Raw genomic sequence first — 24,797 nt, 5'->3', positions numbered from 1 at the left:
GTATCAATAATTGGAGTGGTATAAATACATAGATAGGTTAGTGTTTTAAAATCAGTGGCATCATATTTGAAAGCAGCATTAGTAATGCTACATCATGAAAGGAACATCACAAGAAATGTTATACTCCATTTTAATTACACACCATTTTAATTTTCTTCTTGTCTAGTTTTTGTCGTCTATTTCTAATTTCATTCACACATTTAATAAAACAGCGTCACAGTTATGGGCTTTGACAGATTGACAGCCACATTGCTGGTGGCCTACCTTATTGTGCCAAGTATTGGGAGCAATGATTATGCTATCCCAGTGATACAGCTTGTTCTGCTGCAGTTCTTTTAATCCATGCACCCTTTTCTGCAGTGCTATTTACATCTCTGAACACAGCAAAAAATTGGGGACTATATGAAAGGAAGGGAAATACTAACTCAGTGTATTCAGAGGAAACCCTAAAATTAACTAACCTCTGGAAAGGGGCAGGAAAGTTGCTACTTGCATACACCAATCTGAAAACACAAATGTTTGGACCCTACTCTCCATGAACGAACTTCAAAAATCCAAAACCAGGAGATTAGTTTCGTTCCGTTACTTAGAGCAATACTTCCTGAAAGGAGGTTCCAAAGAGGATGGAGAGAGGCTGTTCTCAGTAGTGAGGGATGGCAGAACTAGGAGCAATGGTCTCAAGTTGCAGGGGGAGAGGTTCAGGTTGGATATTAGAAAAAACTATTTTACTAGGAGGGTAGGGAAGCACTGGGATGGGTTTTCTGAGGAGGGGGTGGAATGTCCATCCCAAGAGGTTTTTAAGTCCCAGCTTGACAATGCCCTGACTGGGATGATTGAGTTGGGGTTGATCCTGCTTTGGGCAGGGGGTTGGACTCGATGATTCCTGAGGTTTCTGCCAGCTCTATGGTTCTATGCTTCTGAAAAGGCTATCGTTAGCTGGAACGCTTCAGAGTGGTAGCCGGGTGAGTCTGTAACAGGAAAAACTTAAAAAACAACAGACTAGTAGCACCTTAAAGACGAACAAAACACGCAGCTGAAACGTTTCACTGATATGACCAGAAAATGATAACGGTGCACACAGTGACTGGAGGTAGCACTCGGGAGGAGGTACACCGCCTTTCCCCAGTGCTCCCGCCAACATTTTAATTGCTCAATGGGGTGCCCCCCCATGCTCCCTCCCTATCTCTGTGGAAGTGGGTCTGGCCCACGAACGCTCATCATCTAATAAACCATCTTGTTAGTCTTTAAAGTGCTGCATTGTCCTGCATGTTGCTATCTCTGTGGGTGAGCCTCTCTGCCGGGGCAGGCAAGTGGCCCCTACAGGGGAGAGCGGACTGGCTCTAACAGCATTTCCGTGCTCTATTCCGCGAGCTGCTGGGCTTTTTCGGACTTCTGAGGAGGGGGGAAGCGTGCCCCGCTCGCAGTGCTGCCCCCAGGGCGGGCAGGGGCTGCTGGGACACTAGGCAGGGAGGCGCTGGGACCGATTTGGCGGCACCTCGGCGCCCCGCCCGCCTCCCCAGCACAGCTGCGCCCGCTCCCGCCTCCTTGCAAGGGGCCCGGCCCCTGCAGGCGGGGCGGCCGGCGCCAAGCGCGGAAGATGGCGGCGGAGAAGCTGCGGGGCAAAGTGGGCTCGGCCTTCCAGATGCACGGGCTGCTGCTCCGCGCGTGAGTAGACCCCGCCCGGCGCCGCCCGCCAGCCTCTCCCAGCCGCGAGGCCACGGGGATGGGCCCGTCGCGGAGTCTGGGGAGGCGGCGGCAGGCGGGCAGCTTAGCGCGTGTTGCCTCTTGTGCTCAGCAGGGAGACTGCTTGGGGTCTAGGCCCGGATCCGCACAGGTACGCGGCTCCTGACTCCCATGGGCACCGTAATACCCGTGGGGATCTGGCTAAGTCTGCACTGGCGCTTTGCAGGGCTTGTAACTCTCTGCTCAGGGTGTGAAAAAACACCCCCCCCCCCAGCAGGTAGAGTGCTGTAAGACACCAGTGTCATCCAGGCTAGTGGTGGCTCCCGAACTACTACCCTGGTGGAGATGGTTTCCATGCAGAGCGCTCTCCTAGTTCTCATGCCATGGCCACACCTTGGCTACTCTACGCTGGCAGCTTCTTGCGCAAGAACTCTTCCAGAAGAGAGCGTCTGCACTGGCATGTGCCTTTGCGCAAGAGATGTGCTTTTGCCCAAGAGCATCCATGCCAGTGTAGACGCTCTCTTGCGCAAGAAATCTCTGATGGCCATTTTAACCGTAGGGCTTTCTTGCGCAAGAAATTCATGTTGCCTGTCTACACTGCCCTCTTGCGCAAGAACAGTTGCACAAGAGGGCTTATTCCTGAGCAGGAGCATCATAGTTTTTGTGCAAGAAGCCCTGATTTTATACAGTAGAACGTCAGTTGACTTGCGCAAGAACACACGGCTGGTGTAGACAGGCAGCAAGTTTTTGTGCAAGAGCGGCTGCTTTGGCACAAGATTGCGCCAGTGTAGACACAGCCCCCATTTAAATTACTGATATTGCTGTACTTCAAGCATTTAAGGGCAGACAAAGCCTACATCTCCTCTCTTGGTGTTATACTGGAACTGAACTAAAACTTCCTGCTAGTGTCTGAAGAAATCCTTTGTAATTTTAAATACTGACTTCAGTATGTAACTACTAGTCTTGCTGTCACTTCCCAGACACCTTTTTGGGGATAGAAGCTTTATAAATACCTAGTGTCGATTATATTCTTGCAAGCCAGCTGTCAGGCTTTTCTTTCTTTTGCATTTAAAAGTATTGTAAATAGAAATAAGCATAGTCATCTGTGGCTTACTAAATAAAAGCCTTGCAAATAGGATTAGGTTAATGTTATAGTGTTTATCATAAACTTTGTATATGAGATTTATGACCTGATCGCCCTTAACATGAGTTGTAAAATGTATTAAGTATGGTTTAAATCTCATGTAGGTCTTGTATACACTTAGGCTACGTCTACACCGGTGCGTTCTCACGCAAAAACTCTTTTTTGGAAAAGTTCTTCTGCAAAAACTCTTCCAGAAGAGAGCGTCTGCACTGGCATGTGCTTTTGCGCAAGTGATACGCTTTTGCACAAGAGCATATGGATTGCCAGGGGCGGATATAGGGCAGGGCGAACGGGGCGGCCACCCCGGGCCCCGCGCTTCAGAAAGCCCTGCGCATGCGCCGTGGCACCGCCGCGCATGCGCATGGCGTCACTGCGCATGTGCTGTGGCAAAAGGGGGGGCCCCGCGGAATTATGCTGCCCGGGGCCCCGCAAAACTGTCATCTGCCCCTGTGGATTGCAGCTCATTAACGTTAATCGCTGGCAGACCTTGAGACACATTGTTTACCTGAGTGTCCACAGGCACAGCCCTCAGGGCTCCCAGTAGCTGTGGTTCACTGTTCCCAGCCAATGAGAGCTGCAAGAAGCAGAGCTGCCATTTCATGGGTAGCCTGATCTGAGTTCAGGCCTAGGGTCAGTTCCTTAAGAATCTGGTAGGAAACTTATCCCCAACCACTCATGTCCTCATCTCAGTGCTCAGTAGTTCACTGATGATGTAGCTCTGTCACTCATATTTTTTCCTCTAGAGAACTTACTATAATAGTGATTCTCTTTTCCTTTTGGCTGTGACGGGGGTTTCAGCTATGCAGGGCATTTAATTTTGTTTTTTTTTATTTGTAAAAAACAATTATTTTGGACCGTGTCCTACAGTTACTTCATTACTGCTTATTCTGAGGATTCTAAATTCAGAGCTTTTGGGACCAGCGTAAATGTTGTGAAATATTTTGAAGTTCAGACTGATGATAAAAATGTAACTTTTGATCAGCTGTTGGATGATATGAATGACAGAATTGCTTTTCTTTAAATACTCGCCTTTAGTTTGAATTTTAGGGAAGGACTGCAGATGAAAACATCTTATTTCAAGTGGAATTATATATAACTTTTGAAAATATCATTTCTTGAATTGATTTTTCCCTATTGTAAAATAATAGTAATACTGGCAGTGTGAGTCATCTGACAATACTGTGTATAGATACATCATCACATGTTAAAACTACTCTGTCAATTCTTTTGTAAGAAGAGAACTTCTATCTTTTTCAATACTTCTTTCAGATGAGTGGGACCTTCAGAACTGGGGGAACAAGGAAGTGGTATTTTGAGTATAACAATTTGAAAAATCTGGTCCAAGTGGAAGGAATATTTTTCTCTCATTTTTTCTTCTTCTTGCATTCCCTTCCCTTTTATTTTTAATGTTTCCATGGATAATACTCAGAACATTATACTTCTACTTGTGTCAAGATAATAAAAGTCTTCCAAAAGATGATTTTTCTTTACAATAGATCAGACTTTGTGTAGCCTTTTCCTTAAAAGCCTGTATACTGGGGTAGGAAATTGGATTGTACAGTGAGCATCCTGCCTGGAGGATCTATTGAGATCACAAAGGCCTGCCACCTGTGATCACCAATTTTTTAATTCTTGGGGCTTTTTAAATTTTAGATTCTTTGACTTAAATGGTATCAGGATAACTATTTCTATGCTCTTTCTCGCTAATAACCACCAGCCATATAACAGTTGTGTGTGCATGTACCAATATTAAAATAGTGGATATAAAGCATGTATTTTATCTGTTAAATATTAATTTATTATCTTGATTGTTATTTTTTCATTTCAATTAGTGAAGCTAGTAAATATCTTATCGAAGCTCTTCAATCTGTCAATGAATTAGAGCTTGAAGATGCAATAGAAAACATCATTGATGCTGTTGAAAAGCAGCCTTGTAAGTAACTTTTTCTCCTAAACCTTCTAAATTAATCTTGCCTTTATAATGTTATCTGTAAAAAGAAAAACTTGACATCTTGGTAAGATGCTTACCAGTTCTGGTTAACTGGTGGGGGCTGGAGCAGCTCCCTGTATGCCATGAGCAGGGAGAGCCCCACAGGGTCTAGCGCGAACAGGGGCTACTTCGGCTGTCCAGAGCAACCCCTGTCCACTGTGGGCCCTGCCCTGCCTGTGGTGGGTTGGGCACTTTGGCCCGTCTGCAGGGGAGGAGAGGGTATGCTTCAGCCCAGCCAGACTGGAGTGATCGCCCTCCCTCCCTTTAGTTGGTTAACTGATTAAATGTCATGTTTATCCGGTTAACCAATTAAACACAATTTTACATCCCTACCAGGAAGTAGCACTCAAAGTGACAACACTGTCACTTGTGATAGATGTTTTTAAAGTTAAATTCTCAGTTGGGGGCATGTCTACACAGCAGGGCAAAAAGCTCAAGTTGCGTAGCTTAATTCGACATGTCAATTGCATAAGTCGAACTAGCTTAACTCAGCTTTTGGCACTATCTCGACAGCTGGAAGTCAAAGGAAGAACACTCTTACTTGGACTTCTGTATCCCTCATTTTACAAGGAGTAAGGGAAGCTGGAGTAAGAAGTCCTCCAGCTTACCATTATTTTGAAATAATAGCTTGCAGTGTAGACATGCTCTTTGTTGTTTTGAAATAACGTCAGTTATTCCGAAATAACGCTGCTGTGTAGACGTACCCTTGGAATCAATGAAGACTAGAGTTTTTGAATGCCCAGATTGCGTTAATCTATTTGAATAATTATATAAACTTGTATAAAAATATTCTGGAACAGTGAAGTTGCAGTATATGAAGCTTTTGTCCTGTACATTTGTAGACTACCTTTGGCAGGTTTACAGGGTTTAATTATAATGGGTTTTTTTTTCTAAATTCTGAGTTAACTACCAAATCAGTATGAAGATTTGTGTAGAGATGTAGCTTTCTGGCAAATACATTTAATGAACTGCCTTCAGAAATTTGGCTTAGAAAATTTACGGTACATATGTAATTCACTGAAACGATCATGATTTGTAAAAAATATTTGAGACACTTTGAAAGAGAATATTTTTGTAAAATATTTGAAACCTATTTGATTTGGTACTTGTCATTTTCCATAGGCTGTAGTTTTAATCTTATGCACTATTATTTTCAGTGTCATCTAACATGATTGAACGGGCCACAGTGGAAGTCGCAGTCCAGGAATGTAGCCAGTCAGTAGATGAAACTATGTACGGTGATACTACTTTTATTTTTATTGGAAATTTATGGCTAGATATCTGTCAATGCACACTCTTTTTGGGGAGGAGGGTAATAAATGTCAGATGTTTTCTGCAATGCTAATCATACAGTTATTGCTCTGTATTTTTATCTGCTGATATTCAAAACTGAGCAATGTTCTTTCTTAAAAACATTTCTTCTGAAGTTTAGATCTGTAGTAGGAGTCTCAAACTCACAGGCCATCCCTTGCCAGAGCAGTTTGAGCCATTAGCAATTATCTTTGAAATGTCTTGGAAATATAGGAGAGAGTGCAGAAAACAAGAAGAGGCCAAATATAGTTTCCATCTATAAAAAGAGAAATAAAGATAATACCTGGCATTACAGACCAGTCAGTTTAACTTCTGTACCTGGAGAGATAATGGAGCAGATAATTAGGGAATTAATTTGCAAACATAATTCTAAAAGTTAATAAGGTGGTACGTAATAGTATGGATTTGTCAATAATGAATTGTATCAAATTAACCTGATAGCTTTCTTTTGACAGTAGCAAGCCTTGAAGATACAGGAGAAGTGGTGGATGTGGTATATCTAGAGTGTAGTAGGGTGTTGGATATCGTCTTGCATGACCTTTAGGTTTCAGTCTTGAAGAGAAATTTGTTGAGTAGATGGTAATGCAGAGTACCTCTGAAGTCAATAGAATGCTGTGGACCAAAGAGCTTCCCTTCCTGTATCTCTTGAATTCTGTTGTGATAAGCTCAAAGACAAAGCATTTGTTAGAGAGCCATGTTGTTCTATCACTTAGGCTACATCTAGACTACATGGCTCTGTCGACGGAGCCATGTAGTCTAGACATAGTCTAAGGCGTTTACTCCCATATGCAATGATGGATGTTTTCTGTCTGTAATCTTCAAAACTTCCTGATTGCATTACAAGTCAACACTGTAATTGTTATTAGCTCTGATACATTTATAATAAGATTAAAAACTTAGATTTACTTTTGGAAGGGAATCAACAATAAATTCAGTGGCCTACAAACTCTTCCATGAAATGATTTGAAAAGTAGCATGCATACATAGTAGCCACTTCTTAAAAAATATCTTGATCATACCAAAGCTCTTTTATCTTAATCTAGATCCCAGTGCATATTAATAAATAATCTTGACAAATTCTGTTTGAAAAATGTGGCAATTTTTGTTAGTGTAAGAAAGAAGTGCACACAATTTACTTTCTCTTTAATTTTCCTACGGAATTAAAAAAATACTATTTGTAAATAAAATACTGATACAAGTCAGAGGTGGGAGGAGGGGACTGGAGGAGAATGAATGAAAGAGTTAAAAAGGGTGTGTGTTAACATTCTTTTACTCAAAATGAGTTTTCCGTGGCACACTGACATTAGCTGTTTCCTTGAAAAAGTTCTTTTCTCCAATAAAGCTTTAAATGTATTGTGGTTTCAGAGAACACATTTTCAATATTATTGGGGCCTTTGATGTTCCACGTTATGTTTACAATTCAGAAAGGAAGAAGTTTCTACCGTAAGTCTTTCAATTTTTAAAATCTCAAGTTGCTATATTTCTCACAGTATTTGTCCTTGTCAAAGCCATTATTGTATGGTTAAAATTGTCTTCTATGAACTTGCACTCTTGGATTGTGTGCTGGACTCAAGAGTGAGTACGTTAAGGATGGATTGCCTTTAGGAAACTGATTATATCAAACTCTTTTTGAGAGAGGGTTTAGTTCAGGGGTGTCCAAACTTTTTTCAAAGAGGGCCAGATTTGAAGAAGTGAACATGCGTGAGGGCCGTCCCTGCACTCTCAGCCCCAAGACGGAGGGCCCGCGGGGTCGGAGGCGGGCGGAGAGCGCAGGGCACGCCGGCCTCACGGCGGCCCGGGGGCAGGACGAACCCGCAGCTGAGCGGGGGAGCGGGGCTGCGGACGTGCCCTACAGGGCAGGCTCTAGGACCGCGGAGGCCATGGGCGGCGGCGGCGCGGCTGGAAGCGGCGCGCTGGGCACGCCAGTTCAAAAGAGCGCCGGGGAGCCAGGAGAGGGGGAGGAAGCGGGGGCCGTATTAAACTGGAACACGGGCCGCAATTGGCCCGCGGGCCGGACTTTGGACATGCCTGGTTTAGTTTTTTTGTTAAATAGAGTCTACAACTTCTATACAAAATTAGTTGAATGCATTAGGTTATTCCGTTTTAAGGGTCATGGTAAATAGTGGCAGGTAAATATATTTACAACTGGGCCATGGGTCAAATATTTCTCTTTTGGTTGCATGAAGTCAAAATAGATAATTGTTGTCGTGATTATTTGATACATTATATGCTGTGCTGCTGATATTGACCCTAAATTGTATGTCTGTCGGTTTTTTGGTTTGAATGTTTTTATATGGTGTTTGATGAGGAACAGAAGTCCATATAGCACTTAATTCATCCCTTTTGATGAGATGGCATTAGTGTTTCACAAATGTATGTGTATGTGTTCTATTTGTTTGATTTTTGTAGTAAATTCTGTAGACATGTTTCTTATATTGCAGCACGTAGAAATATATTTTGTAGCTAACTTATTTGTGTACGCCTATTTTCCTTGCGAGTAGAATCCTTTCTTAATTTTTGTTAATGATTATGCTGACCTACCAAAAACATACTGCATGATTGCTGTAGATTTTTAATTTTGAATCCCACTCTATAGCTTCCAATATTGGCAAGAGATGGGAGTTCTGTGAAGATGTGCCGCTAAGCCAGAACAAGATAATATCTTTAGTCATTTAAGAAATAAAGCTGTGTCCGGTGTCGCTCAGCTTGAGGAAGAAGTACTGATGTTAAAGGAGAGAAAATGAGTGTAAACTTAAATACATGGGATCCCCTAGCAGAAAACTACCTCCTTGGCTAAATAAAATATGCAATGCTGTTGAAGACTTTGTAGACTTTACTTATATAGAGATTCAGATTAAAATATCATCGGGTCTTTGTTTTCTAAAAATAAATAAATAAATCATTACTATGTTAACTTTGTTCTAGTCTGTCCATGACTAATCATCCTGCGCCCAATTTATTTGGAACTGCCAGGGATAAAGCAGAGTTGTTTCGTGAACGCTACACCATCTTGCAGCAGGTGAGTGAAAGAAACGTTTTGATTTGTGTAATGTCATCATTTTATGCTCTGAGACAGGCATGAATGTACAGTGTATAGTTGAACAGCTAGCGTGAGCTGCAGCTACAAAATTCATATAAAATCAGAATATGTAGCAGGTTGAATTGACTATCCTTTGAAATTAAATGGCACTAGCAGATTTCCATGGCATTGTTAACGTCCTTAACTCAAGTAACTTTTTTTTTAAATGAAAGGAAAATGTAAATGATTGTATTTTTAAAAAAAATAGTTTATTTTGAGGTAAGCTAATTTTTATTTTGGATTTCTTAAAAAAGGGATTATTAACATGTATCTGTTTTTGTTTTTTTTTAGTACAGTTTTTTAAATGAGAATTCCATCAAGTGTGTATTTTTCTTCATCCCTATAAACTGTAATCATACACTGTTTTAACAAAAAGGGACTATAGTCAATGTGGTCTCCAGTAACATTGTCTTCTAGTTTTTAAACCTTTGTACTACATATTTGTATGCAACACGTCGTACAATGGGTACTGTGACTCCTTCCCTGCCAAGGCACTAATGTTGTTATAAATAATATATAACAAAACATCTTGCTTGGCTTTAAAAAGTTCTTTCAAACTTCTGTTTTATTGCTAGGTATTGTTTGGAGGTAAATGCTGTTGTGGTTTCCAAATCAAAAGATGTTGTCTGAAACTGAATAAGAGAGTTTAAAATATCATTTCATATCATGCATATGTAGTAAGTTGTCTTTTGTGTTTGGTAATAATTTTTAACCAGATCGCATTAATCTTGGTTCTTGTAGAGGACGCATAGACATGAGCTGTTTACTCCTTCAGCAATTGGTGCTCATCCCGATGACAACGGGAGTAAATTCCAGGTAAATATATTAGTATTTTCTTTGGGGTTGGGGGAAGTGTATGCACAGTGTGTAGTTTGGTGCTTTCATATTTCCCTACTTGATAGTTAAGTATTAATCTTGACTTTTGTAGCCAGTGACTATGAGATGTTTGCTGTTGTCTTAGTCTCTTTCCACATCACAAAATCCTTGTGTTTGGCACAATTCAGCATGACTTAAAAAGCAGCTTTTAAGTGGAAAAGAAGAGATCTGGCGTAGATGCATTTACAGAGACTTTTCACACACTCTGCCTCTATTAACCTTGAGATTTTTTTTCCCCATCTCTGTTTCATAAGCACTAAACTCACAAATTCAGAGCTAATAAAGTCATGATATAAACCTGCTGTGCTCCAATCCCAGCTGACTGCCAATAAACTCTCTCTTTTTCTGTATCCTTATTTGCGCTGTGGATTAGGAGCTTCAGGTACCAAATTATAGCCTTTGAGTTATATCCGAAGCATCATATCCGAAGCATTGGAAAAGCTTTGACAGAGCAAAATAAACAGCTCTAAATTGAGTTAGAATAAATCCCTCTTAATTCTATACTAGCACTTTCTTTTCTTGACTGTTGTGTATCTTCCCGGTCAACAGGAACATGCCCAATGCATATACTAACACTATAAGAAGGTTGTAGATTATAATGCCATTGTGTGACCCAACAAAATGTTTTCTTGGTAATGACATAAACTGTACTTCAGAGGACTTTTGGTATCCCCAAGGTCACATTTCCCTAACTCTGGAAACCCAGGTGTTGTCTTGAGTCCTTCTAACCATGACTCTAAACTAAAAGTGGATTGTGGTATCAAATGACTTGTGGGCTAGAAATTCTGTTCTGCTGATAAGTGAATGTTGTTACTATGAATAGAATTTATTCCAGGGAGAATTTGACCCCCTATGGTTAACTTTAATCTATTTGTAAATTCAACTTCTCATATTTTTTCCATTTTTGTTTCACTCACTGAAAAATTCTTGAAGCTAGTTGCCATTAACAACATTTTTTCTAAATTCTGGTGCATAAACTGAATCATTATGACTAGTTTATGTGTATTAAAAACTATAGCATGTTCTATTCAGAACCTAACTTGCTTACCTAAGAACAGATTTATGGACGGTGTAATTTAAATCTCACCTTGTTTGCTCTTTGATTCCAGCTTAAAACAATAGAAACTCTGTTGGGCAATACAGCTAAAGTTGGGGAAGTGATTGTTCTTGGGATGATAACACAGCTAAAGGAGGTAGGATATGTTTTATTGTGGGGGGTCTTTTTGTTGTCATGCTTTCAGTAATACAATATTTTTTTAAAATATATACAGCTCATATAGCTCAAATATGGCCTGATCCTGCTTTCATTTAAGTCAGTGTCAAAACCTCCATTGACTTACATGACACAGGAACAGAACAGTCTTCTATACAGAACGCTTTCTTAGGAACAATCAATAACTTGCACATAAGGACAATTGCTTTTTTTCTCTTTAAAGGACAGAATTTCATAGAACTTTAGCTTCCTTTAAGTCTAGACTACTAGTTAGAATTCCAGCTAGAGTTCTAGAGAGCTCCAGCTTCAGCCACTGAAATCCTGAAATGTTATGTCTGAACTTGCCAGGGTATTTTTAAATACCTCTTGAAATGAAGAAGAAACATATAAAAACCAAAACAACTTCTGCAGTTAAAGAATGAAGTTGTAAAATATTTTATCAGATGATTGTGCTTAATTCTCTAAGTTTGCAACAAAAACATTTGTTTAAATGATTGCTAGATTATAAATTAAAACTATTTTTGCAATATGTTACAATTCAAGTCTATGGGAAAGTAAAACTAATCTATTTTCTAAATTTAAACATCTGACATAATTTTTCTTGAATAGATGTATTAGGTGCTTTCCCTATAAATCCTGAAACTTGTTAAAATCAGTATTGAAGCCAAAAATATGCAGTGTGCCTAATGGCAATTCATGCTCTATCACCAATGTAAGTTGTTGGCTAGAATGAGAGGTGGTCAGGTGAAGAATTGGTTTGAGTGGCATGGACTACACAAATAAAATATTTGTTTTCATATGAAGAAGCCAGCAATGGGTCCTCCTTGTGCTCTAGTAACCCATTCTGTGAGAGTGGTTTGGGAGTTCATATGAGATCTTTTGTCCAACCTTCCAGCAAAGGGTAATCACCAATGAAGTCATGAACTCTCTCAACCAGTATTTAAGGATAAGTAGGTAGCTAAAACATATAGGAAAAGGGGTTTATCCATTTTCTCATGTCTTTCCCCATGCAGCACCTGCTGCAGATGGGGAAATGAGACGTTTTTACTCTGTTTTCAGCTCTAGGTTTTGGGTAAGGCTCTATATTTTCTCTGGAGTGTGATAGCACCGTCTCCATTGACCTAAAGGTATACATTGTTTGGACGTACTCTTAATTTTTTTTTAATTTTTACTTTTTAGGGGAAATTTTTCTTGGAAGATCCTACAGGAGTTGTTCAGCTAGACCTTAGTAAAGCAATATCCTTTTGATGCAAATTAAGGATTTAAGAGGTTTTCAGGAAAATTATTGTAGAACTGTATCGTTTCACACTTCAAAAGGTTACATTTTAAAAGTACACATACACAACTGCAGTCCTCCACTTTTTCCCACGCTAATAACTGAGGGTATGTCTACACTACAACGTTAATTCGAACTAAGCTAATTCGAACTAATGGATCCAGACTAAAAAACTAGTTCGAATTAGCATTTTGCTAATTCAAACTAGCATGTCCACATTAAGTGGACCCTGAACCGGGGTTAAGGATGGCCGGAAGCAGTGCCGGCAGGGCATCAGAGGAGGACTTAGAGCGTGGAGCTGCTTTCTCAGGCTAGCCGAGGGCTGTGCTTAAAGGGTCCCGACTCCCACCCCGGACAGACAGTTCTCAGGGGTGCCCCGCTTGCAAAGCAGTCCTGGCTTGGATTGCCCGGACTACCCACACTGGGCACATCACACCACTCGGCCATCAGCCCGGCTGCACTTGACGCAGGCTGGGGAGAGGGGGCAATTGGGGGGCTGCAGGAGAGCTTCCACCCCCAGAAGCCCGCAGAGCCAGCCCAGTCCTCCCCATCGGGGGCTCGTGCCCCATTCCTCCCTCACCTCCTTCCACTTACCCTTCCCTAGCCCCTCTTCTTGATGTACAAAATAAAGATAACGTGTCTTCCAAAATGGAATCTGTCTTTATTGAACAAAACTGGGGGAGACTAGGAAAAGGAGGTGGGAGAGGGGAAGGGAGAGGGGAGGGCAACTAAAATGATCAGGGGTTGGGAACAGGTCCCATATGAAGAGAGGCTAAAGAGACTGGGACTTTTCAGCTTAGAAAAGAGGAGACGGAGGGGGGACAGGATAGAGGTCTCTAAAAGCAGGAGTGGGGTGGAGAGGGTGCATACAGAAAAGTTCTTCATTAGTTCCCATAAAGAAGGACTAGAGGACACCAAAGGAAAGGAATGGGTAGCAGGCTTCAAACTAGTAACAGAAAGTTGTTCTTCACAAAGCAAATAGTCAACCTGTGGAACTCCTTGCTGCAGGAGGCTGTGAAGGCTAGAACTAGAACAGAGTTTAAAGGGAAGTGAGATCAAGTCATGGAGGCTGGGTCCATGGAGTGGTATTAGCCAGGGGGTAGGAGTGGTGTCCCTGCCCGAAGTTTGTGGAAGGCTGGAGAGGGATGGCACGAGACAAATGGCTTGGTCACTGTCTTCGGTCCATCCCCTCCAGGGTCCCTAGGGTTGGCCGCTGTCGGCAGACAGGCTACTGGGCTAGATGGACCTTTGGTCTGACCCAGTACGGCCATTGTAAGCTCAGGGCTCAGGGTCGGGGGTCTCAGTGGACCCCCTTGATTCTCTTGCACACCTCCTGGGTGGCCAGGCTGGCAGCTCTCCTGCCCTAGGTGGCCACATTCCTGTGCCTAGTGCGGAGATCATGGACGAGGTCCATGATGTCTGCACTAGCCCAGGCGGGTGCCCGCCTTTTGCGGTCCCGGGCAAGCTCCCAGGAGCCGCCAGCCTGGTCCCGGGAAGAGGGGGAGGGCTGGGGGGCATCGGGTGGGTGGCTCGATCCGTGCCAGGTTCAGGGTCTGCTGGCTGGGTGCTGGCAGGCTTGCACCTGGCATGGGCACCGTAGCCAATCCGTGCCCCTTTAAGGGGTCCGGGGCCGGGAGGGGGGCAGAAGAGTTTCCCTGGTGTTGGCCAGAGTGGCCACCAGGGAAACCGGGGAGGGCTAGCCTCCCACTAGTTCGAATTAAGGGGCTACACACCCCTTAATTCGAACTAGTTAGTTGGAACTAGGCTTAATCCTCGTGGAATGAGGATTACCTAGTTCGAACTAAGCGCTCCGTTAGTTCGAATTAAATTCGAACTAACGGAGCGCTAGTGTAGCGCCTATGAAAGTTAGTTCGAACTAACGTCTGTTAGTTTGAACTAACTTTGTAGTGTAGACATACCCTGAGTTGCCTTCGATCCAAGACACACAAAGGGCTTCTTACAGTGGAGTTAATTTCTGTCTCTTAGGAATCTGTCTGGAGTTGGGGGATATTCTTATTCATGGGCTATCCATCCAGCTAGCAGGTTGATCACCTTATGCTCACTCAGCATATGTAATGCATTTACACTGCCACCCGTCAGCCACCACCACTATACCTGTAAATAGATTTTAAAGACATTTCTTTCAGTATCACCATCAAACAAGAATATTTTGCTTAACAGCTTTGCACCAGTTCCACAGTGGCTTATATACTGAGTCATGCTTTGTTTTGGCAGAAGGTAAAGGATTTTTTTTGTTAACTTTTAAAATGTTATCTCTTCTCTTTGGACCATTGCTGTAACATTATACCCTCTAGAGGTGACAAATGAGTTACCGGTATGTCAGTATTGATGCAAATTAAGTTTGTGAACTAAGTCGGTGATTGAAACTCGTGGCCCTAAGGTTGGATCTTTCATAGCCTATTGCCGTTTTATGGGGCTCAACCTGGAGTACTGAGTACTCTTTTATGGGTGAAATCTGTGGGACTCAAAAGCACCTCTCTAGATTGAGTGTTCCGTTTGTGCGCGGACAGAATGTGCATGAAGAAAAAATGAATTAATCTAGGGAAGGAAAATAATGGCAATGTCAGTATGGACTAGAAAATAATTTGAATAAGACAAATACAATATTTTCAGATAGCAAAATGCTTTATTTTGTTGGTAAAGCCCTAATCCCGCAAACACTTTGATGGGACTACACGCAATAGTAAATCTGAGCACGCAGCTAAGTGCAGAATTGGGCTTCTGGTGTTTATATACATTCAAGTGGACAATTTTTCTTATTGATCTCACTTTATTTTATAAATAATCCCAACATGCATAATATCATAATATAATCTACATGCTAGCAAGATTTTTTTATTTTATGGTAATACATGTTTTAAACATTTCATAATTAACTACATGGAAAATGAGACAGCGTTATTTTTGTGCATTTTATAAAATTGGAACAATGTTAATAGGGTGGTAAGGCTATGTTCTGCTTACTAAAATGTATTTCTGTGGGGTGGGGATTAAATTTCCTAGGCTGGTATGAGGATCAAGTATTCCACGTGAATGCTTTTGGATTTCCACCCACTGAGCCCAGTGCTACCACTAGGTATAAAATGATTTTTAATGATTTCATTCTGACTTCTCATATTTTGTGCTATCTGTCAAGGTACTATTATTGTTTGTTGTTTGTAGATCATCAAGAGTGTACTTTTCTTTTTTTCTTACAAATGTTGCAGTGATGTTTATAACTTGCTGGTCCATTTTGAGCCTGATCCAAACCCCATTGTGTCAGCAGAAAGAGGCCCAGTGGTTAATGGGCTTTGGATTGGGCCTTTGGTGCGTTGATATTGATGATACAAGCCCTTGTTAGATAGAGATTGTGAATGAGGAAATGGGGTACCAGGCTTGCTCTGAGGATGAATGTGAAAGACAACCCAGGACCAAGACCACCAGTGAGAGAGTGTTAAAGTTTAGCAAGCCAAAGTCTGTGCTTAATATCTGGATGACTTTCTTTTCTGTCTGTTCACTCTGCTTGTATGTTATACCCCTTTCCCACCCTGTGTCTGCCTGGTATATTTAGATTCTAAACTCTTCTTGGAAGGGACAATCTACTGCTCTCGCTGAACAGTTTACAGTGGGGTCCCATTCTTGAGTGGCCCTTAAGTACTATAGCAGTAACCATGTCAAATAAAAAAAATCTGTAGCATTATAAAATGCTGTTTTTAATTATGTAGGGCATATTATGGGAACATAAACTTTTTTGGAGGGCCTTCTTCAACTTCAGTAAAAGCTTCTGCAAAACTGAAACAACTGGAGAGTGAAAATGAAGATGCCATGTTTGTTTTTGTTTCTGATGTGTGGCTGGACCAAGCGGACGTGTTAGAAAAGCTTCACACTATGTTTTCAGGTAGGTGCAGTGTTTGCCTTTTTATCTGAATCTAATGTTGAAGAATGTTTAAGTAGTTTTGTTTGGCTTTATTACCTTAAATAGGCTCTTTTGCCCCCAAAAAAAAAATTGATGTACTTTTCTTCAAGCTGTGATAATCTAATCTGTTACTCTTTCATCACCCACTTAAGAGTATGTGGAACCCTGCGAAACCTATGCACAATTCTGATGAAAAGTCAGTATTTAAGTAGTTCCAGCTCTGATTCATGGCTCATATTATTTTTCTAATTTGGACCCCTGTTAAACAGTTTTAAAAACTGATTTGCATTGTGTTTTTGCAAAAAGCTGTGAGCACAGATACCTCTCTATTTCATTTAGTAATAATATTATTTTGAATTGTAGCCCTGTTATGTGATGTGACAAGAATGCTTGCCTTGTTTTCTTCCTTGGCTATTGTTCTAAGAAACCTTTTACTTTGTTGGAATCTGATACTTCCTCTTAAACCCTTGTTGGTTTTAGCAAAAAGAACATACTATGATTTATTCTTAAAATATGCAGTTTTCCCCACACATATTGTTACATTAGTAATGTTGACAGCTCTTTTACAGCAAATGTCTGAGTGATCCATGAGTTGTCTCTTGGTGTTCCAAAACACTTTTGGAACAACATGTGATTCTCTGCTTTGGATAGAATGCAAATGATTGGAAGTGGAAAAAGAAACAAATTCATAGGTGGGAAATCGCTGTTAATTTATGAATATTGGAGACAAATGATCAGACTCTCTCCTGGTATCAGATATTATGGAAATCAATTAATTATTTTGACAAATGTTGACAAGAAGTGATTTAAACTGATCTACAATTGCATATGATAAAGTAATAAAGAGACCTTGATCAGTTAAGTATCCTCTTTACAGTGCATATAATTTAGGTCAAATAAGAGTTTTATTTATAGATAAGAATATTTATGGAATGTGTTTTAAAAACTTAAAATAATATTTGGGAGTAGCATCAGAATAGAGACATTGGTTAGAATTTTAACTTTTCTTAACATAAAACCTTTGGTTAGAATTAGATGCTTCATTTTTTGATTTTTTTTTTTTTTTAAGCCAGTGGAACAGACTTGAGCCTGGAACAGAATTATTTTAAAAAATGGGATATAAATCATATATATGTAAGAAAGCTTTGGTACTTGTTCAGCTTAAAAACTGGTTCCTCACGTGTAGTGGCTTCTGCCTGCCTCACCTCTGTGCTGTTGCCTCTCTGGGAGGCAGCAGCATGGGGTGGGCCGGTGGCTCAGCAGGAGCCGATACACGTGGGGAGCTGGGCCAGCTACCCACGGGCACCAGTTCCTGCCTCCCCACCATTCCCTTGCTGCCTCTGATACAGAGGCAGCGGGGGGGGGAGGTGCATGTAGTCATTATGATTTACTGATTATGCCAGGCTTATCAATTAATCTTGTAAACGACTACACACTAACATCCCTAGTGCATTTTAACAGTGATATAGCTGAAATCACTGCCCCAGCTTTTGACCCCTAATGAAACAGACCAGAGGGGGAACTGTTCATCAGTGAAGAATACTTAAAGTACCATATAATATGGAGTGTAATGTTCGTGTATCTTTCCCAGGTTACTCCTCTGTGCCTCCAACTTGCTTTTTCTTTTGTGGAAATTTTTCATCCGCACCATATGGAAAAAATCAAATTCAATCCCTAAAAGGTATGAAAGTCTTTGTAATCAGATATTTATTGTACAATAAATTGGACAACAGATATTGATAAAATGCATGCTTTTTCATTTTTATTAATTTGTATAATGTTTTAGGAGACTCATTTTTAGACCTATTATTTGACCTAAAACATATGACTAGTTCATGAATTACAAAATGTTAGTGTCCTGACAGATAGTGTCATAAGAAATCTTTAAATGCGTTTTTTTCTGACTTCAGGTTCCCTTAAGGCTCTTGCAGACATAATATGTGAATACCCCAGCATTCATAAAAGGTATGTATCAAAATGCTACATTAATTAATATGGGCCATGTATGGTTGTGTAGCTGTTGTGTAGCTAGTACCATGCCAGAGTGTTAAAACAAGGCCATATTATTATTTTGGGAGGTGTGTAAGGTCTGGATTCAGCCTGTGATAGCTGTGTAACGTGAGCTGTTGTTTGCTGAACAAATGTTAGACCAGTTCTCCGTCTCTGGAACTGTTTCAGTGTTTACTAGTTATAGCCCCTGATCTTGCCAGAGTGCTCTTCAGGTGAACTTCTGTGTGTGCCTGGTGCCCACTAGGGGAGATGTGTGTGGTGGAGGAGAGGTGGGGGTCTACCCATGCAACACTTGCTGCAAAATCAGGGCCTACGTTGGATTTTATACATTAAAATGTAAGGTCTTTTGCTGCTGGATGCAACTGCAGGCCTTCAAACATGCAAGTCCCGGAAAGCTTCATCTGAAATATTGGCTTGATACATTCTTACTTCCTTTCCACTTCTTCCCCCAATCAGCTTTCCACAGCCATTATTTTAAGCAAACTAGTAGAAGGGAAGTTTCTGTAAATGATCTTTGTTAGGGATGTTAGTGTGTAACTGATTAATCATTTAATCGATAAGATGATGCTTATCAGTTAATGGTATTGGTTACACTCAGCTGGCTCCTGGGGAGGCTTCCCCACTGTGAACAGGGCAGTAAAGCCTATTCCCCGAGAGCTAGGTGCTCAAGGGCATCCCACTCTGCTCCTGTGAAGGTGACTTCGCTGCCGCAACATAGCCTCCTCCCCGGGAGCGGAGCCAGCTGGGCAAGAGCTGGCTCATGGGGAGGTTTCACTACTGCAGCAAAGCCTCCTCCTCCTCTCCCACTTTTTTTCCCAAGTCCTAATTATAAGACCAAAGCTTCCTCACCAGGTGCCGGGCTGGTGGCCCTGCTGCTGGGGAGGCTTCGCTTTGGGCTTTTCAGTGTAAAGCCAAGTGTGCAACTGCGGTTACAGTACATGGAAGCACTAAGATTTTTAGAGGTTACAGGTTTCCCTATTACGCTGTTTTTAACATCCCTATTTTCTGTACTCAGTTATTTCTCTGGTTTTTCAGAGGATTCTTCCATGGCAGTGGGGCTGACCCTCCTATAAAACTCTTTACAACTCTCCTTTGCTGTGATGCCTATAAAAAATGTGATAGCGGTTAGGCCACCGCTTTGCTGACACTACTCTTTGTTTTATGTGCCCTTATGCTCACTTGTCTTAGACTTGTGTGAGTGTGTACACACACATCATCTAGCACAGTGGGGCCCTGTCTACACAGCAGGCAGTTATTTCGAAATAGTGTCAAAATACTGTCAAGCTGGAGGACTTCTTACTCTGACTCCTGTAATCCTCGTGATACGAGGAATAAGGGGTCAGAGGAAGAGTGCTCTATTTTGAAATAAGTGTTGTGTAAACACTCCCTATTTCGAAATATGGTATGCAATTGATGTAGCTTAGCTTTTGAGTTAAACTCTGCAGTGTAGATGTACCCTATGTGGATTTCAGAGTATGGAGGAAAAGGCAGGAATAGCCAGGAACATCCTCTCCATCTTCTGATGCTCTGAATTTATAATAAAAGCTCTCAAGTAACTGGAGCTGGTCACCAGAATGGGTACCCATAGAGTAACATTATTGAGCATCTTTGTAGTTTGATTCATGTGTATCTTAAATTTAGGTAATTGTAATTAGGATTTTATTAAACATATGTTGTACCTTATGTTGTTTATAGCAGTCGATTTGTGTTTGTTCCTGGCCCTGAAGATCCTGGTCCTGGTTCAATTTTGCCAAGGCAAGTTTGCTACATAGTTTTTCTAATTAAGAACTTTCTAGTGTTATGTTGGTAAAGAGTATACAAATCTTCTGCAACATGTTATTCTTTGTTTTAGGCCACCACTAGCGGAAAACATCACTAGTGAATTCAGAGAGCTGGTGCCATATTCAGTTTTCACTACAAATCCTTGCAGGTAAATGGGAAACTTTTATATTAACCAGAAAATATGAAACACTTATTGCTGATTTTTCATATTGCTTTAGGAAGTGGTCAGTTTGTGTGTGGGAGTAACATTCTGAAAATGTGTGATAGCTACAACAAATGTATTAGAGGGAAATTAAAGCTTTGAAAATTGACAGTAAAAAGTTTTCAGACTGTAGTTTTAATTGCAATGTATCTTTTAATTTTTGTAGGTATAAACAATAAGAAGAGATTAACATTGAAATATTTTTCCAGGCTTTCATAACATTATCTCATTCCAATGCCAGAAAAATTAAAATTTCTTTATTTTCTATTCAGGGTCCAGTACTGCACACAAGAAATCATCATTTTTCGTGAAGATTTAGTAAATAAAATGTGCAGAAATTGTGTCCGCTTTCCTAGCAGCAACTTGGATATTCCTAACCATGTAAGTTAAGAGTATGCTCAACCTTTCTTGTTAAGATCTCCTTGATTTACTGCATTTAATGCAAGATTTGTATACCTTTTAGTTGTTTATCACAATCTCCGTATAACAGATCCTCATAATTGAATGGTTGGTGGCTGAGGACAGTATTCATAAAAAAAGTTTGCATATTTAATGTTACCACTACTTTAGTTGTTTTACTACAGAATTTACTTCTGAATATCTAACAAATTGACAGCATTCAGAGGTTTTTGAGTCCTTGTCTTTCTGTATCCCACTGTTGGGGCACATGCGCCTATCTGCACATGTTTGGAACTTTCTAGCAGCCAGTATCTTTAGTGCCACTATTGTGCCAAGAAATTTTTACTACTTAATGAAAGGTTTAGCTCATTTTGTGCCTTGATATTGCAGGGGGTCACAGTGGTGGCTGAGTTTATATAGCTCTGTTTTTTTGTTGTTGGGTACCCAAGACTTGCCAACTTGGTGTCTGTTTGTCTCAGACTTCCTTCGCTCACCACATGACACAACAGTGTGGCCTTTTTGTGTCAAGTGCACGTCAGTCAAGAAAACACATTTATAAATCTTCATTTTGTCTGTGCACAAATGCCACACAGAGCTTTACTTCCTATATTCATGACCAAAAACATCTTTCTCTGTCCTGGGAACTGCATTGTGGTATACTTATGGGCTACGTCTACACTGGCATGATTTTGCGCAAATACTTTTAACGGAAAAACTCTTCCGTTAAAAGTATTTGTACAAGAGAGCGTCTACACTGGCATGGATGTGCTTTTGTGCAAAAGCATCTGTGCCAGTGTAGACACTCTCTTGCGCAAGAAAGCTCTGATGGCCATTTTAACCATCAGGCTTTCTTGCGCAAGAAATTAACATTGCTTGTCTACACTGGCTTATCCCTGAGCGGGAGCTTCATAGTATTTGCACAAGAAGCACTGATTTTGTACATTAGAACGTTAGTGTTTTTGCTCAAATATTCACAGCCAGTGTCGACGGGTGGCAAGATTTCTTGCCAATGTAGACACAGCCACGGTGTCCTTCACCTATTCAGTCTGCATCATTAAAGCAATTTAATGAGAGGGGGGAAAAAACCTTGCCGTGGTATTGACTTTATGGCATATTCAGATCTTAATATTAGTGGAACCCTAGAGTCACGTGTATGTAATGCTTCCATTAAAAGTGCTTGGTGGGCCTTCAAACACAGTATAATTCATGGAATAAGTCTGATTTGACTTGGGGATGTAAATACTGTTTTAAAAGTTGCCATTTAAATAATTAAAATGTATTTCATTTAAGCAGTTATTTGATTAAAGAGCCAGCCCGCTGATGTGGCTGGGGCTGCTCTGGCCTGCCTGGAGTCATTGGGGTCAACGGTTAAGGGGGGTTGACCAGTAACCTTAACCTTTTTATATATATGAAGTTAGGGATTTGATTATATATAAAGTTATTCCATTGAGCTTATTGCTTCAGGCTGTGTCTAGACTGGCAAGTTTTTCCAGAAAATCAGCCGCTTTGCCAGCTGTCTACACTGGCCGCTTGAATTTCCGGAAAAGCACTGACGATCTACTGTAAAATTATCAGTGCTTTTCCGGAAAAACTATGCTGGTCCCGTTCGGGCAAAAGTCTTTTTCCGAAAGACTTTTGTGCAAAAGGGCCAGTGTAGACAGCACAGTACTGTTTTCCGCAAAAAAGCCCCGATTGCGAAAATGGTGATCGGGGCTTTTTTGCGGAAAAGCGTGTCTAGATTGGCCACGGACGCTTTTCCTCAACAAGTGCTTTTTCCGGAAAAGCGTCCTGCCAATCTAGACACGCTTTTCTGGAAAAGCATCCTGCCAATCTAGACGCGCTTTTCCGAAAATGCTTTTAACTGAAAACTTTTCCGTTAAAAGCATTTCTGGAAAATCATGCCAGAGTAGACGTAGCCTGAGAGTGCAATTGAGACCGCACAGTTGGTAGTTGTGGTGCAGACAGGATTGGGACTTCTAGTGAGATATAAGCAGTAGATGCTCTTTTCACAAATGCATGAGCTTTACTGCACATCACTGATTGATAAACAAGGGAGGAGAAGTACATAAAAGCTATAAGCATCTCTAAGTCGCTTTTAAGATGGGACAATTGGTAACTAAGTATGGCAAACGTGACTTTTGGCTGATTGAACATTTCATTTGGATTATTTTCTTTTACTTTTGTCTTACAGTTTGTAAAGACTATATTATCACAAGGACATCTGACTCCACTTCCACTTTATGTTAGCCCTGTATTTTGGGCATATGATTATGCCTTGAGAGTGTACCCTGTGCCAGATCTGATCGTCATTGCAGATAAATATGATCCCTTCACTGTGACTAATAGTGACTGCCTCTGCATAAATCCTGTAAGATTTACTTTATGCTTTATCAAAGTAAGGAGACATAACCAACAAGCAGAGAATTACACGATATCTTAACATAATTTCATTGAATAAATTCAATTGTATTTTTAGTAGGCCAAATATAGGAGGAAAAGTATTATATGGTTATCAGACAAAAAGAAAGCAGTTACACTTTGTTGCACAGTAACATTGCAAACTCTACTGACACAAATTTGGTGTATTTTTTATTATAGGGTTCTTTTCCCAGAAGTGGATTTTCATTCAAGGTGTTCTATCCCTCCAACGAAACAGTAGAAGACAGGTAAATAGCGTCAGGATCTGATATTAACAAATGATTAATATAACCATTTCTTGCTTGGTTTCTTCTCAGAATGAATGGGAATATTTAATGATATAGATAAGGATGTATTTTTAATAAGAACATATTCTCTGGTTAGCCCACCCTATCATACTGGGAGACAGTGAAGCAAAAGGTCAGCTTTTGCCTTCGGATACAAACATGCAGCTCCCTCTGAAACGAATGAGTGATGTACACAAACCTCAGGGCAGGAAATAGCCATTTTCATATACTTATTTGTTAAATGAAGCAATAGCTGAATGCAAAGTCTGAATGCAAATGTCCATACTTTTGAATATCCATGTAACCATGTATTCCTAATCATGTTTATTGGATTTAATTAGCTCCAGTTACTACTACAAGTGCAATTTTCTCTGACATGCTTGGGATCATGATTTAGTTAACAAGTAGCTGTAGGTTAATTTAATAGTTTAGACAGTGTTGGGGGTGCAAGAAGACCCATCAAAATTTACTAGAAACAGAAAGCTCATATACAAGGTTAACTGTTGCACTGAGATCTGCTTCAATTTGAATTTACTACAGTGGGGGCTTATGAGAAATGTGAAAAAGATTGTATAAATGACTGGTATAAATCCATAAAAACAAGGGGAACTATCAACAGAAATGTTCATGCAACTTTGACCAGAAGGTAGAAAATACCCCTCTAATTTGGTAAACAGATTTGGTAAATCTGTTCAAGTGCTTGATTTCACTGAACCTTTCAAAGAGCACAATGGTAAATGAATTGGTTTCAAGAAACAAGGATGCATGTTATAAACATTAAATACTGTTTTTAATATTTTCAGCAAACTTCAAGGTCTCTGAATTTCTGAAAGACTGCAGGAGGAGGTCAGACATTCTATTCCAATATATTGCCGAACTAACTTTAGATTGTTTCATATGGCTGTCAATTTATTTCATTGTTAATTATTCATTTTAAATGTCAGTGCAAAAGACCGGTAAACTTTGTAAATAAATTTTTTACAGGAAAAAATGCTTCTTAGAAGAATGCAGGATTCATATTATACTGTGCCCATAAAAGGTCATGATACCATCCACATTTTTATTAGTCTTTAAGGTGCTGCAGGCCCATTCGTTATTTGAGTTAACCTGCACAATTGAAAACTAGAAGTGGAGATGCAATGAAAACAGATACTGAGGATATATTTAACATTAAGTAGTACGTATTCAAAATTGTATGTCTCTTCTAAGAA

At 40.5% G+C, this 24,797-nt stretch overlaps 2 protein-coding genes across 2 annotated transcripts in view; one reads left to right on the top strand and one right to left on the bottom strand.

Moving 5' to 3' along the window:
- The window catches only part of ARF6 (ARF GTPase 6), a 202,436-nt gene that overhangs the window by 171,802 nt on the left and 5,837 nt on the right, over positions 1-24,797 (bottom strand). The gene's annotated exons all lie outside the window — the stretch shown is intronic.
- Positions 1,516-24,433, top strand: POLE2 (DNA polymerase epsilon 2, accessory subunit). The gene is made up of 19 exons (XM_075926159.1): positions 1,516-1,665; positions 4,660-4,760; positions 5,975-6,050; positions 7,494-7,571; positions 9,054-9,147; positions 9,949-10,023; positions 11,193-11,276; positions 12,476-12,532; positions 14,762-14,810; positions 15,597-15,669; positions 16,298-16,470; positions 18,080-18,169; positions 18,399-18,453; positions 20,194-20,253; positions 20,351-20,428; positions 20,755-20,863; positions 23,073-23,249; positions 23,480-23,547; positions 24,390-24,433. The coding sequence occupies exons 1-19, from the start codon at positions 1,598-1,600 to the stop codon at positions 24,406-24,408; spliced, it is 1,584 nt and encodes a 527-aa protein (XP_075782274.1). The 5' UTR covers positions 1,516-1,597; the 3' UTR covers positions 24,409-24,433.

This window comes from Pelodiscus sinensis, chromosome 4 (assembly GCF_049634645.1).
Source record: "Pelodiscus sinensis isolate JC-2024 chromosome 4, ASM4963464v1, whole genome shotgun sequence".
NCBI classification, from domain to species: Eukaryota; Metazoa; Chordata; order Testudines; family Trionychidae; genus Pelodiscus; species Pelodiscus sinensis.
Note: the sequence above shows the minus strand (reverse complement) of the source record. Positions and strands in the feature narration are given on the sequence as shown.